Genomic DNA, 15,213 nt, shown 5'->3' with positions numbered 1-15,213 from the left:
TCAACAAAGGAAGTAGCTTACAAAACACTCGTTCGACCAATACTTGAATATTTCTCGTCAGTCTGGGATTCGCACCAGACAGGATTGGTAGACGAAATCCAAAGAAGAGCAGCACGTTTCGTTACAGGTTCATTTAGTAAGCACAAAAGTATCACGGAGATACTCAGTCAGTTCCAGTGGCAGACGCTCCAGGAGAGGCATTCTGCATCACGGATGGTCAACAGTTAAAATATGGATAGTGTTCATTGCTAGAAGAGTCGACCAACTATCTCCTACACGTGTCTCGCGAAAACACCATGAAGATGACGTTATAGAGATATGAGCCCGTACAGAGGCTTACTAGTAATCGTTCTTACAGCGAAATATAAACGACTGGAACAGGAAAAGGGGGAGTGACAGTGGAACACAAAGTATCCATCGCCGGGGTGGCTTGCGGAGTGTAGGTATAGATGTAGATTTGGATGTAGTCGTAGGTGTAGTTGGCGCCACCTTAAGAACAAAATTGTCATAATCTAGGAATATTGCAAAATCCACAGTACATTAATCTACATACACATTACAGGGTGTCCCCCACCCCCCCCCCCCCAAAAAAAGAGAAACTTTAGGGATAGGTATCTTGTACAGAAATAAGTAATAACTGTCTAGTAAAAATGGGCACTAAAATGCATAGGTGCACAGGACTTGTAAGGTATACACTTTAGAGCTGAAGTTTACTAAACTTTTTTTCTTGTTTTGGTGTAAGGAATCTGTCCCTACCGTTTGTCACTGTTTTTACGGGACATTCTGTATAATGCGCAAAATACGTTTTGCTGTGTGGTGGGACATACCTGTGACAGCACTGTCAGTTTCCTCCTTCTCTTCTCCATCCGCGAATGGTGCAATCGGATGAAGCTTTGCGCAGATGTGTTGTGCAGTATCTCTAGTATACCTGTCGATCGCGTCATGTCGCACTTTTCAGTTCTGGGTGCACAGTGAGCACTTAAAGATGCTTAGAACTACAGTGTCTCACCCAAAGTGTGAAGCGGCTGCTGAGAGGCTCCGCCTGATTTCATACAGCCCACATAACATAACTGTCATGTGTTTCTTTGTTCCTGACAATGCTCGGCCACACACTGCAGGTGCAACAACGACGTTCCTGCGGAGTTTCCGATGGGAAGTGTTTGACAGCCTGGACTCGACTCCCTCTGATTTTCATCTCACATGAACCTCTGGCTATGAGGACAGCATTTTGGCACAGACAACGAGCCGCAGACCAGCGTAGGGAACTGGCGGAAAGCACAGGCGGCTGCCTTCTACGACCAGGGTATTGGAAAGTTGGCACCACGCTGCCACAGATGTCCAAGTCGAAGCAACAACTAGGTACAAAAGTAGCTGAGAGGTGTAGCTAAACGTTGCAAATAAAAAAAAAAAATTGTGACTCTTCAAGCTTTCCTGATGGATGTGTTGTAAATAGTCTTCACGGGTTTGCCGCCGGATCACGTTGTGCAAATTCCACAATATTTCCCCCCGAGCAACTGTCCGACATACCTATCCACAAGCAAGGCTGAACCACCTGAAGATGTCGGACAGTTGCTCCGAGGAAATATTGTGGAATTTGCACAACGTGATCCGGCAGCAAACCCGTGAAGACTATTTACAAAAAAAAAAAAAAAAAAAAAAAAAAAAATTGTTCACTGTGGTCTTCATTTCGTGATCGTTTTTAGGCTGAAAGAAATAGCCATAGTATGTGGCATGATACACGAGGAAAGTTAAATAAATAATACAACTCTTTTCTCTCTCGGCCAATTTCGGCTAAAGAATGCGGAATCTGTCGTGGTGCAGCATAGAATATTTCCGCTTCAGTCCCTATATCTTCATGAAGTTCCGATAGGTGGTGTAATAAAATCAACATTATGCCTCTCTCACTTGTTTAACTTTTTCTGCCCACATCCTGTTCCTAATCCATTCCATACAGATACGTGTCTATACGTCTTCCTTGCATTCACAGCGCCAGATTGGCACATGGTGCCCAAAATCGGAACTAATTTTTAATCGAGCGTAAATCGCTTCTGCGTTAACGCGTTAGAATACCTACTAATTTTCGTTGTCGTGCGATAATTACAGCCGTTATTGGACCTCCGTGTGTAGCTGAACTTTAACTGTAACCACCTGGTACATGCCCATTACTACACTACTAATGAAGCTGTCTCATTTGATGGTGTATCAATGCGGACAGTCCACGGTGCCTACAAAGGAATGGTATACCATTTGCAACCATGTAACACGACGGAGAAACAGTGATCTTAAAAAAATCCTAACCGACATGGATTGGAGACGAATGCCACGCTTTATCAAAGGAAATTGGTTTCAAAATTGCTTTCGTCTTTAACGGAGGTGGGTTCTTTGAGTTTCTTTTGGCGGAAAGCCAGAGCATCGTAGATATTCATAGGCGCTTGCAGAATGTCCTCGAAGACCTGTCAGTGAGCAAAAGCACGGTGAGTCGTTGGGCGAGGCCTCTGTCATCTTCGCGGCAAGGTCATGCAAACCTGTCCGATCTCCCGCGTGCCGGCCGGCCGGACACAGCTGTGACTCCTGCAATGTTGGAACGTGCGGACACTCGCATTAGAGGCGACCGACAGGACACAATAAAACACCTCACTGCACAACTGGACGTCTCTGTTGGCAGTGCTGTCACACGTCCACCAGTTGGGGTACTCAATGATGTGTGCTCACTGGGTACCTCGCTGGCTAACAGAAGACCTTAAAGAGCAACAAAGGACCATCTGTGCGGAATTGCTTGCGCGTTGCGGGGTCGATTGTGATAATTTTTTGTCGAACATCATCAGACGATGAAACATGGGTTCATCACCTCGAACCGAAAACAAAACGGCAGTCCACGGAGTGGCGCAACACCACGTCTCCTCCAAAGAAAAAAGTTCATAGCCGCACCCTCAGCTGGTAAAGCCGTGGCGACGGACTTCTGGGAATCTGAAGGGATTATTCTGTTCGATGTCCTCCCTCGTGGTGCAACGATCAACTCTGAAGTGTATTGTGCTACCCTCAGAAAACTGAATAAACGACTTCAGCACATTCGTCGCCACGAAAATGCATACGAGCTTCCCCTTCTCCATAACAACGTGAGGCTTCACACAAGTCTGCCCAGGAGCTCACAAAATTCATTGGACTGTTCTTCTTCGTGCACCCTACAGCCGGGATCTTGCACCTTCCGACTTCCATCTGTTTGGCCCAATGAAGCAATATGTGTATCAAGGGGAGGTTATTGACTCAGCAAGACTTGGCTCTGATGTCGACCAGTACAGTGGCATACAGGCCCTCCCAGGGTTTTGTAGCCAAAAGACTGCGGAATAATGTGCCGTTAGGAGTCCTGAATAAAACCAGCCTGCTTTCAAAAAAAGTGTGTAGTATTTCTTACTGAGCGCCCCTCGTATTACACTGCTCGATTCTTCTTGTAACGTACGCTGCAAATCTCTCCATGTTACACAACGCCTCTCTGCAGTTTGTGGAGCATCTCGATAACGCTCTCGTCCCCACTAAATGACGGCACGTGCTGCTTTGCGTTGCATCCCTTCTGTTAATCCTAGACTGATGAACAATACTCAAGAATCGGTCGCACAAGTGTTTCGTAAGCCATTTTTTTCGTAGATGAATTAGATTTCCTTAAGACTATTCGAATGAATCTCAGCTTGGAATCTGTTTTCCTACAGTTGTATTTGGTCATTCCGCATTAGATCGTTCCACATGGTTACGCCTAGATATTTTACGGTTGTTGCTATTTTCAGTGAGTTTTCAGCAATATCATGATCGAACAACAGTGGATATCTCGCCCTATTTAGGCCCTATGTGTACATTTTTTCACGTTTAGCGTCAACAGCTAGTCCCTGCATCGGCCGTCGATCCTCCGCAGGTCTTCCTGTATTTTGCTACAGTCTTGTTGCGTTGCCACCTTACTGTAGGCAACAGATTCGTCGGCAAAAAGCCTCGTGGAGCTACAAACGTTATTCACCAGTTCACTTACATATCGCACCCCTGCAAAAAATGTGACACAAGTCAGAAAACGGCAATTTTTAGTTTTTTTCACCGAAAAATACATGTGATGTGCGCCAACGTGGACGAAAAACGTCAAATCTCTATCTAGCAATTTGCCAACTATAGTACAATTCTGTCAGTTTTGTTGTCGGCTACTTCATGTTTCGCCCCGGTAAGAACATAGTCACTTCAACGTTCGTCCACTACCTATCTACATCTACATCTACATCTACATTGATACTCCTCAAGCCACCCAACGGTGTGTGGCGGAGGGCACTTTACGTGCCACTGTCATTACCTCCCTTTCCTGTTCCAGGCGCGTATGGTTCGCGGGAAGAACGACTGTCTGAAAGCCTCCGTGCGCGCTCTAATCTATCTAATTTTACATTCGTGATCTCCTCGGGAGGTACAAGTAGGGGAAAGCAATATATTCGATGCCTCATCCAGAAACGCACCCTCTCGAAACCTGGCGAGCAAGCTACACCGCGATGCAGAGCGCCTCTCTTGCAGAGTCTGCCACTTAAGTTTATTAAACATCTCCGGAACGCTATCACGGTTACCAAATAACCCTGTGACGAAACGCGCCGCTCTTCTTTGGATCTTCTCTATCTCCTCCGTCAGACCGATCTGGTACGGATCCCACACTGATGAGCAATACTCAAGTATAGGTCGAACGAGTGTTTTGTAAGCCACCTCCTTTGTTGATGGACTACATTTTCTAAGCACTCTTCCAATGAATCTCAACCTGGTACCCGCCTTACCAACAATTAATTTTATATGATCATTCCACTTCAAATCGTTCCGCACGCATACTCCCAGATATTTTACAGAGGTAACTGCTGTCAGTGTTTGTTCCGCTATCATATAATCATACAATAAAGAATCCTTCTTTCTATGTATTCGCAATACATTACATTTGTCTATGTTAAGGGTCAGTTGCCACTCCCTGCACCAAGTGCCTATCAGCTGCAGATCTTCCTATCACCTGATGGATCGTGTTAATGCGTAGTCTTACTCAGACGCACGGATAACATCACAGCCCAGCATCCTGTGATCCACTTACTAGATAACTAACATGTTGACGGAGGTGACAGTAGAACTTTTGGTTTGGTCACCACGTTGGTGCGGGCGTGGAGGGGCCCCATCTCTGTTAACGTTGCAACTCGCAGGTGTGCACGAGTCGTACAAACAGAGTGGCACATTCTGAGTTGTGAAACGTTTTATATATGTAGTAAGATGAATGTAATTTTTAATATAATTGATAATTACAATGTCTGTGCTTAAAACAGTATCCGTATCTTACATTACAATGTCCTTCAGACACGCATATACGTCTGACGGAACAGACACTGCTTTGACGATTACAGCTATCGTAAATATTACGAAATTTCGTGCGTTGCAGCGTACAAAGAAAAAAGAATGGAAATTTCTGTTGTAAAGAAAGTTCATATTCAATCCCGTTTCTCCGCGAGAACTATTCATACATCATACAAGTCTATTTATGATTCTGTGTTTTCGTCAATTATGTTCCTTAATATGTACCTAATTGATGTTCCTTTATAAACTGTATTAATTTTCATAAATTACAATTTTGCATTTTGTATTTTTGTAATACAACATTTTCAGCTTGCTTTTCACTTTTTATTTTACTTAAGTGCTAATGTTGCCTGATGGAGGTTCGAATGTCGTATTATATTACGGTACATATATTATTTATGGTGTAAAAGTGAAAATTGTTACGTGAGGATTCATAGCAAAAAGAAAAATGTTTTTAGAAAATCAAGAAAAGTGACACAACTCAAAGAATTAATTAATAATTATCGGATAGCACCTCAGATTCGACGAATATAAAACTACATGCTGATAGTTATTACTGTTATATAGACTAGAATGGAATTTACTGGCAAAATTACTTACCTGAAATTTAAAGGAATCTTATATCACATCAGGATAAGTTTTACAGATTTCTTTAAGTCGATTTGTCCCAAGCACTGTATTTTTGAGTTGTGTGACTGATCTTGCCAGTGTGTGATATATTATGAACAGTAATGGGCCTGTAAAACTCCCTTGGGGTACTACAGATTTTTTTACGTTAAAAATAACTTATTGAACCCGCCAGCATAGCCACGTGTGTTAGCACGCCGATTCCTGGATTCCGAAAGGCGCACCGCCACCGGATCGAATCCATCAGATGGATTAACGACGAGGGCCAGTTTTCCGGCCAGGCTGGGTGTGCATTTTAGGCAGTTTCCCATATACGACTAGTCGAATGCCCGGCTAGTATCCACGTCCCTCCTCAGTTACACGATTTACAAACACTTAAAAAAACGTTATCAAACTTTGACATGAGGTAACACTAGACACAGCCAGATGGGGTACACACATTCCGTCCCGGGGGAAGGGAGGAGTGGGGGCTACAGGAAGGGCACCCAGTCACCGTCTACCACGAACACTGCCAAACCCACACTAACATTCCGACACGGGATAAAGGCCAGGAAAAATAAGAAGAATAACTTATTGAATTCTATCTCTAGTAAAGTTCTGAATAGAGTCACAAATCTGGTCCGATTCTCAGAAGATCGTAATTTCTTCATTAAATGAACTGTATAGAATGCCTTCCGGAAATCAAAGAATGCGGTATCAATCAGGACGCCTTTGTCTACGGCGCTCTGTATGTCGTGGACAAACAGAACGAACTGTGTTTAGCAAGATCTCTGTTTACGGAAACCTAGTTGCTTTTTATAGAGGAGATTCTCGTTTTCAGAAAACATCACAATCCGTAAGCGCAGAACATGTTTCACAGTTCCCCAACAGATTGATGTTAGCGACGAGCTCTATAATTACGTGCATCAGCTTGATGACTCTTCTTGGAAACGGGAATGAACTGTGCTTTTTCTTCATTCTCTTGGTTCCCTTCGTAGTTCCAGTGACGTTCGACAAGCTACTGCTTGAAGAGGAGCAAGATCTTCCTCATAATCGTTGTAGAATCCATGCCTTTCCACTATTTAGCAATATTTGTTGCTTTTCTATTCTGCTATCACTTATCTCAATATCTGTCATTTCGGCATTCGTGCGATGATTGAAAGGAGAGACTGTATTATGATCCTCCACGGAAAAGAATTTCGGAATACTGAATTCAGTATTTCGGCCCTCTCTCCATCACCTTACGTTTCGGTCCCATTATGATCACTGAGTAACTGAATAGATGATTTCGATACTTCTTAGCGTTGTGAAAATTTGGCTTTCGAATTCGCTGAACGCTTCTCAAATTACTCTCCTTGCACTCGTTTGACTTCCATTAGCTTTTACTTGTCAACTAGACTTTGCTTTCGACGCAACTTTCTAACACGGCCATTGTACCACGTCCGACTTTTACCAGCACTCACAATATTGCTCGGTACATATTGGTATAAGGCATATTGCAGAATGCTTCCGAATTTATCCAGCTTTTGTCCACATCTTTGTCTTGGGAGCTGAAAAGTTGATGTTGCCTACTCCGATGCGTTACAATTTGTTTGCTATCACTCTTCCCAAGCAAGCATATTTTTATGAAAATGTCGAAGCGTCAACGCTTGATCACCAAGAATGTTGAAATAAACATCTTCGTTCATGTTGATGGTGACCTTAATGAGAGCGTCTAAGTCATGTTACGAAAACCTTTACCGAAGGTCTCTCCGACTTTAACTGCAGCAACCGTGCATTGCACGTTAAATGCCTCACTGGGTCGTCATAGTACTGGAAACCTCGTACCATTTGAAAAGCGGCCAGTTTGTGTGTTGTTTGGCCCTTTATGTGCCGCTCTCAGGAATGGCCCCCTGCAAGATACTCTACTCAAATGTCCCTCCGCAATTTTTTTCACGGAAACCGGTTGAAAAAGTGCTACATTGACTGTTGTTGTTGTTGTTTTGATCTTCAGTCCTGAGACTGGTTTGATGCAGCTCTCCATGCTACTTTATCCTGAGCAAGCTTCTTCATCTCCCAGTACCTACTGGAGCCTACATCCTTCTGAATCTGCTTAGTGTATTCATCTCTTGGTCTCCCTCTACGATTTTTACCCTCCACGCTACCCTCCAGTACTAAATTGGTGATGCCTCAGAACATGTCCTACCAACCGATCCCTTCTTCTAGTGGAGTTGTGCCACAAAGTCCTCTTCTCCCCAATTCAATTCATTACCTCCTCGGTAGTTATGTGATCTACCCATCTAATCTTCAGCATTGTTCTGTAGCACCACATTTCGAAAGCTTCTATTCTCTTCTTGTCTAAACTATTTATCGTCCACTTTTCACTTCGATACATGGCTACACTCCATACAAATACTTTCAGAAACGACTTCCTGACACTTAAATCAATACTCGATGTTAACAAATTTCTCTTCTTCAGAAACGCTCTCCTTGCCATTGTCAGTCTACATTTTATATCCTCTCTACATCGACCATCATCAGTTTGACTAACAGAAGCAATTCCTGCCGCGTTTGAAACCAATTTCCATTGATAAGACGTGGAACTCGCCTCCAGTCCATGTCGGTTACGATTTTTTTTAGGACCACTGTTTATCCGTCGTGTTACACGGTTGCAAATGGTATACCATTCCTTTGTAGGCACTTCGGACTGTCCACACTGATACACCATCAAATCGGACAACTTCGTTAGCAGTGTAGTCACTGGCATGTAGCGGGTAGTTACAGTCCAGAATGGATAAGACGAACACTATACCGTGACATGGTTTGCGGAGTATACAGGGTGAAAAGTATTTAAACCGACAAACTCTGGGACGTTGTAGGAGACATCAAAACAAATATTTTCCCTAATGTCATTTTTTCCTATGAGGAGTATTTAAACCGGTAGAGGAAGATTTCTCTGGTCGCAAATTAATTAAACCAACAAACATTTTTCCATTTTTTTATGACCAAGAGATAACACATTAACACAACCCAATTTCAATTACATTAGATTTTCAAAAATGCCTCCATTGACACGTAAACAAAGGTTACACCGTCGGACCATGTTCTGTCTGACACGGGCAAAACCGCAGGAGTGTCCTGAATTGTTCCTGCTCCTGCTACTATCCGGGCAACCAGATCCCCTTCTGATGCAACAGGAGTTGCTTAAACAGGATTGCGCATCTAGCCCCGCACAAAAACGTCCAGAGGGGACATATCTGGGGATCGAGCAGGCCATGGTACAGGACCACCTCTGCCAATCCACCTTTCTGGGAACCATCGGTCCAGGAATCGACGCACACGACGACCGAAATGTGCCGGCGCCCCGTCATGTTGGAACCACATTCGTTGTCTTGTAGGGAGCGGGACATCTTCTAGCAATTCTGGCAATGCTCTGGCGAGAAAATTGTAGTAGTGCCTGCCATTTAATGGCCTAGGTAGCAGATGCGGCCCAATTAAACAGTCCCCAACAACACCGACCCACACATTAACGAAGAACTGCACTGATTGAAGGATCCCGCTCCACATGCATCCTCAAAAAAATGGCTCTGAGCACTATGGGACTCAACTGCTGAGGTCATAAGTCCCCTAGAACTTAGAACTACTTAAACCTAACTAACCTAAGGACAACACACACATCCATGCCCGAGGCAGGATTCGAACCTGCGACCGTAGCGGTCGCGCGGCTCCAGACTGTAGCGCCAGAACCGCTCGGCCACCAGCGGCCGGCATCCTCAAATTGCAGCGTTCTTACCGTGCGACGGCGACCCTGTCCAGGTAATCTGCTAACTGACACGGTCTCACGCAGACGTTTGTAGACAGCAGCAAAGGTCGTATGATGCGGGATACGGCGATTAGGATATTGTTGTTGATAAACTCGCTGTGCAGCTCGTCCGCTGTGGTGCGCTACGTAGTACGCACCAACCATATCAGTGTACTCACTCCAGGTGTATCACTCAATTAGTAAACAGAGACAATGCATTACTACACTGGCGGCCAGCAGTTGCCCACAACTGAAGAGCGTAATACGCCCTCTAATAAACGAAGATCGTAATACGGCCTCTAACAACTGACGAGCGTAATGCGGCCTCCACCGGTTTAAATAATCCTCATATGAAAAAATGACATCAGGGAAAAATATTTGTTTTGATGTCCCCTACAACCTCCCAGAGTTTGTCGGTTTAAATACTTTTCACCCTGTATATGTAATAAGACAATGACTCATTTCTCAAGTTGTTTGTGAGTAACGTTTCAGACGAAACAACAGAACGTTAATGTTACAAGATAAGTCATTAATGACCAACTACAAGAAAAGGTAGTACACGTTGCAGAACGATGTGTGCACATTATTTAATTTCTTGCCAAGTTTCCTGGAATCAAAGAGTTTGGCTTTGGGGCTTAGGTATCGTTTAGGAGGAGGGAAGAACGCAAGCGGCCGTTCGGTTTCAGGGCGGAGGAAGCAGCGGCGTGCTGAACCCAGCGGACGCCTTCCAGTCGCTGAAGACGTCGGTGGAGCCGCAGCAGTTCGTGTTCTCGTCGACGACGGCCAAGTACTCGAGCCCGGCGAGCCTGTCGGTGTCGGTGCACACGACGAGCGCGCCGCCGGTGGGCGAGCCTCCGCAGCTGCACGTGGTGCACTACCAGCCCGCCCACCACATCTTCACCACGCCCTCCGTGGCCATCGTGTCCTCCACCAGGAGCGTGTCCAGCGTCAAGGGCGTCGTCGGCAAGCTGGCGCCCGCCCTCGTCGCCGAAGGTCACTCTCGGGTGCCTATTAATAATTTCGCCTTCGGGATCAACACGGGGCTAAACCCCCCGCAGTTCTCCGCAGACAACGCGACTGCCCCGGGCCGGCAGTTGCCGGAACTGGCGGCGCACGACCCGTACGGCGAGTACCACGAAGCGGACGACGAGGCCCTCGACTCGTTCTTCAGGGACGTTCCGCGCATCGCGAAGCAACCCAAACAGGTCAACTATTTCCCTTAAATGCAAAAAAAATTGAACTAGTCCTGTTTAATTTTACATTACATTGTGGATTTCAAATTAATTGCAGTATGGAACCATCTACTTTTTAATTCTTTCTTGCGTGAGTTAGTTAATTCTGACCACCGCAGTTCGATTCTACAAGACTGCCTTTACTGTGATACTGCCTATATGACCTACCTGCCTGATGTGGATAATTATAAAGTTCTATTTTACAAATACACACTCGTATTTCCGTTAAATGTACATTGAGGTAACGGATGTCCTAATGTGTCGTAATGCAATAACACGATGTGACATGGACTCAACAAGTCCCGTGCAGAAATACTGACAAGGGGAGCCCGCCAATTGTGAAATTCAGATTCGATTCATACTGTGCATAATGAAAGCTCATGGCCAGACATGTAATGTGGCAAAGCACTAAGATGCACTTCTCAGCCGTTGTCGAGAAAACCGACAGTTAAAAAGAAACCGTTGCGGTGAAATACTCACTACGATTTACAATTTTCTACAGCGTTGTGGCGCAGCGGTAAACGCTCGGGTTTGTAATCCGAAAGTCGCCGGATCGAATCTCGCGCCATGCAATTTTTTTTTAGTATTTGTTTTTTATAATTCAAATGTTTATATAAATACACACACACATATATATAATTCCCGGCAATCAGTTGCAACAATTACGCGTATAACAAGTTGTTGAAAGTCGTTTGTCGTGGAAAAACTGGCGACTTCGAACATCATTATGTTTTCCGCAAACAAAGTTGTATTTCACAAATGTTATTAATTGTCTTCATAATGTTTACCACGTATAGTTAACGGAAGACGTAGAAACGATATTCCGAAACGAATACGTATAGCGTAAGTCAAACGTTCGAATTAGAATAGAGACCCCACGAACACAAATTTGCTGTGGCAGGTATGAAATATAAACTCCGTTACTCGCTCGTTACACTTGAAGGACAGATATTGAATGGGCCGAAACGAGCCGCCGCATAACAGCGTAGTTGCGTGCTAACTTCGAAAGAAGGTAGATGCGGTCCCTAGCGCAACTTATAACATCGTCGAAAATCAGTGCGGGCGTGAGAGCTTTGGTACACCCTGTTAAACAAACGGAAAAATGGAGGCGGTACAATTGGAGAGCGATCCGCCTTCACCAACATGCATAAGCAATTCATTAATTCGCGACATGCAACTTATTTTTATTATTAGTTTTTTGTAATTCAAATTAATAATTCGAATAAATAAATAAATAAATAAATATATATATATATATATATATATATTTAATTCAAATATATATTTGAATTACAAAAAAACTTAATAATAAAAAAAGTTGCATGCCGCGGGATTCGATCTGGCGATCTTCTGATCACGAACCCAAGCGCCTACCGCTGCGCCACGACGCTGTAGAACATTAATCACCGTAGAGAGTATTTCACCACAACGGTTTCTTTTAACTGTCGGTTTTCTCGACAACGGCTGAGAAGTGCATCTTGGTGCTTTGCCACATTACACCTCTGGCCATGAGCTTTTATTATGCGCAGTATGAATCGAATCTGAATTTCACAATTGGCGGCCTCCCCTTGTGAGCCATGCTCCCTCCAGAGCAGCCCATAGTTGCGAAGATGTTGCCGGTGCTGGATGTTGTGCACGAACTGACCTATCGATTATGTCCTGAAAATGTTCGATGGGATTCATTTCGGACGATCTGGGTGGCCAACTGGCCAACCGTACTCTCGAATTGTCCAGAATGTTGTTGAAACCAACTGTGAAGAATTGTGGCTCGATGACATGACATCGTTGTTTGGGAACATGAAGTCCGCGAATGGCTGCAAATGGTCTTCAAATAGCCGAGCATAACAACTTCCAGTTAATGATCGGTTCATATAGACCAGAGGATACAGTTCATCCCATGTAAGCACAGCCCACATCATTATGGAGCTACCAGCTTGCACAGTACCTCGTTGACAACTTGGATCCGTCGCTTCGTGCCGGCTGTGCCACACTCGAACCCTACCGTCAGCTCTTATCAACTGAAATTAGGTCTCATCTACCCAGGCCACGGTTTTCCAGTCGTCTAGGGTCCAACCGATATGGCCACGAGCCAGGAGAGGCGCTGCAGGCGATTTCGTACTGTTAGCAAAGGCACTCGCGTCGGTCGTCTGCTGCTGTAGCCATTAACACCAAATTTCGCCGCACTGTCCTAACGGACACGTTCTTCGTACGTCTCACATTGATTTATACGGCGTCATTTCACGCAGTGTTGCTCGTCTGTTTGCTTTGACAACCCTACGCAAACTCCGTAGCTCTCGGTTGTTAAGTGAAGGCCGTCGGCAACTACTTTGTCCGTGGTGAAACCTAATGCCTGTTCCCGGCCCACTCTTGACATTGTGGATCTTGGAATACCGAATTGCCTAACGATTGCCGAAATGGAAAGTCCCATGCGTCTAGCTGCTCAAATGGTTCAAATGACTCTGAGCACTATGGGACTTAACTTCTGAGGTCATCAGTCGCCTAGAACTTAGAACTACTTAAACCTAACTAACCTAAGGACATCACACACGTCCATGCCCGAGGCAGGATTCGAACCTGCGACCGTAGTGGTCGCGCAGTTCCAGACTGTAGCGCCTAGAACCGCTCGGTCACTTCGGCCGGCCGTCTAGCTGCAATTACCATTCCGCGTTCGAAGTCGCGTCATAACCACATCGGAAACCTTTTCACGCGGATCACAGCTCCGCCAACGCACTACCCTTTATACCTTGTGTACGAGATATTTGCATATGTGCATATCGCTATCCCACGAATTTTGTCTCCTTAGTGTATAACGGACAATGTTGCCAAATGACGTAGGTTCGACTTTAATAATAAAATGATTAACAATAGAACGGCTCGGGATCGATCGTTTCGTCATCTGATAAACCACTCAGCAATTCGTCAATTGTGGGTTGTAGAACTTAAGTTCTTTTGAAATACTACTGATGACAAAGGAAACAAACTATTACGAATAATAAATGCGAGAGTGGTTGGCAATGGGCGACAGTGGAGTACAGCTCCCTGGAATTTATTCATCCAGACCTTGAGAATGAGAACACTTACTGCCGCCCGCGGTGGCCGTGCGGTTCTAGGCGCTCCAGTCCGGAGCCACGCTGCTGCTACGGTCGCAGATTCGAATCCTGCCTCGGGCATGGGTGTGTGTGATGTCCTTAGGTTAGATAGGTTTAAGTAGTTCTAAGTTCTAGGGGACTGATGACCACAGCAGTTGAGTCCCATAGTGCTCAGAGCCATTTTAGAACACTTACTGACTTTCAACAAATTTCATACATATTTTCAGACCTTTACGAAAGTTTTTCTAGCTCAAAACTCCCACAAAATGACGAGAGGAAAAAACTATGATGGTTACTACATTTTCGCTGTTCATGCAGTAAAACTGCCGCGTCAGGCATCCCATTTTAATTTAATGTTTCTTTATCACTGTCTCTATTCACAACACAGTTTTCATACAGCATTCACGTTTACCACTGAACGTACCTGCAAATTTGTATCATTGTACGATACATAGTGCAGGAGATGTGACGTCATAAACACTGAGATACGTGAAAACGAAACTGCAGGGCGAAATTCGCCAATGATACAGGTGAAATATGTCTACAAATACGTATGAAATCTGTTAAATATATGTGAAATACACACTCAGGAACACTGAAAATAGTGCACGAAAAGGGAAGCATCGGATCAAAATGAACTTTTTAAACATAATGATACGTATGAGAGATTCACTTGAACTCATACTCGTGACATGTAAACAAATACAGTGAGTACATGTACACAAATTCAGTGCAACATCAACAATGCATTGGGCCACACTTTGCTGCAATACGTGCCGCTGCATGGTCCGGCATCGAGCTGATTAGATGTCTGATGTCGCCCACAGGCAGATCGGTCCTCAAATCTTGAACAGCTACTTCGGAATCGTATAAAGAGTGACACGGTATCATCTGGTTTTCCAGCTGGTCTCACACATGCTCTACAGGGCACAATTCATGGGAGCGGGCCGGCCGTGGAAGAAGTTTCGAGCAACTCGAGCTGTCGGAGAAATGTCCCTGGTAGACCATGTAGAAAAGGTCTCACACGAGGTTGAAGAATGTAATCAACACTGGCCCTTTAACGTTCTACGTACCACAATTAGAGGGGACCGGCTACAGTAGGCTGTGGCCCACCAGACCATTACGTCGACTGTGTGGGCGATATGGCTTGCGACAGCGTGGG

At 44.7% G+C, this 15,213-nt stretch overlaps 1 protein-coding gene across 1 annotated transcript in view; it reads left to right on the top strand.

Moving 5' to 3' along the window:
• The window catches only part of LOC126469684 (uncharacterized), a 477,049-nt gene that overhangs the window by 422,766 nt on the left and 39,070 nt on the right, over window positions 1-15,213 (top strand). Inside the window, exon 7 of the mRNA XM_050096837.1 lies at window positions 10,417-10,935. Within this exon, the coding sequence (XP_049952794.1) occupies window positions 10,417-10,935 (519 nt within the window). The remainder of the gene's footprint in view (window positions 1-10,416; window positions 10,936-15,213) is intronic.

The sequence above is a fragment of the Schistocerca serialis genome, chromosome 3 (assembly GCF_023864345.2).
Source record: "Schistocerca serialis cubense isolate TAMUIC-IGC-003099 chromosome 3, iqSchSeri2.2, whole genome shotgun sequence".
Taxonomy (NCBI): domain Eukaryota; kingdom Metazoa; phylum Arthropoda; class Insecta; order Orthoptera; family Acrididae; genus Schistocerca; species Schistocerca serialis.
Note: the sequence above shows the minus strand (reverse complement) of the source record. Positions and strands in the feature narration are given on the sequence as shown.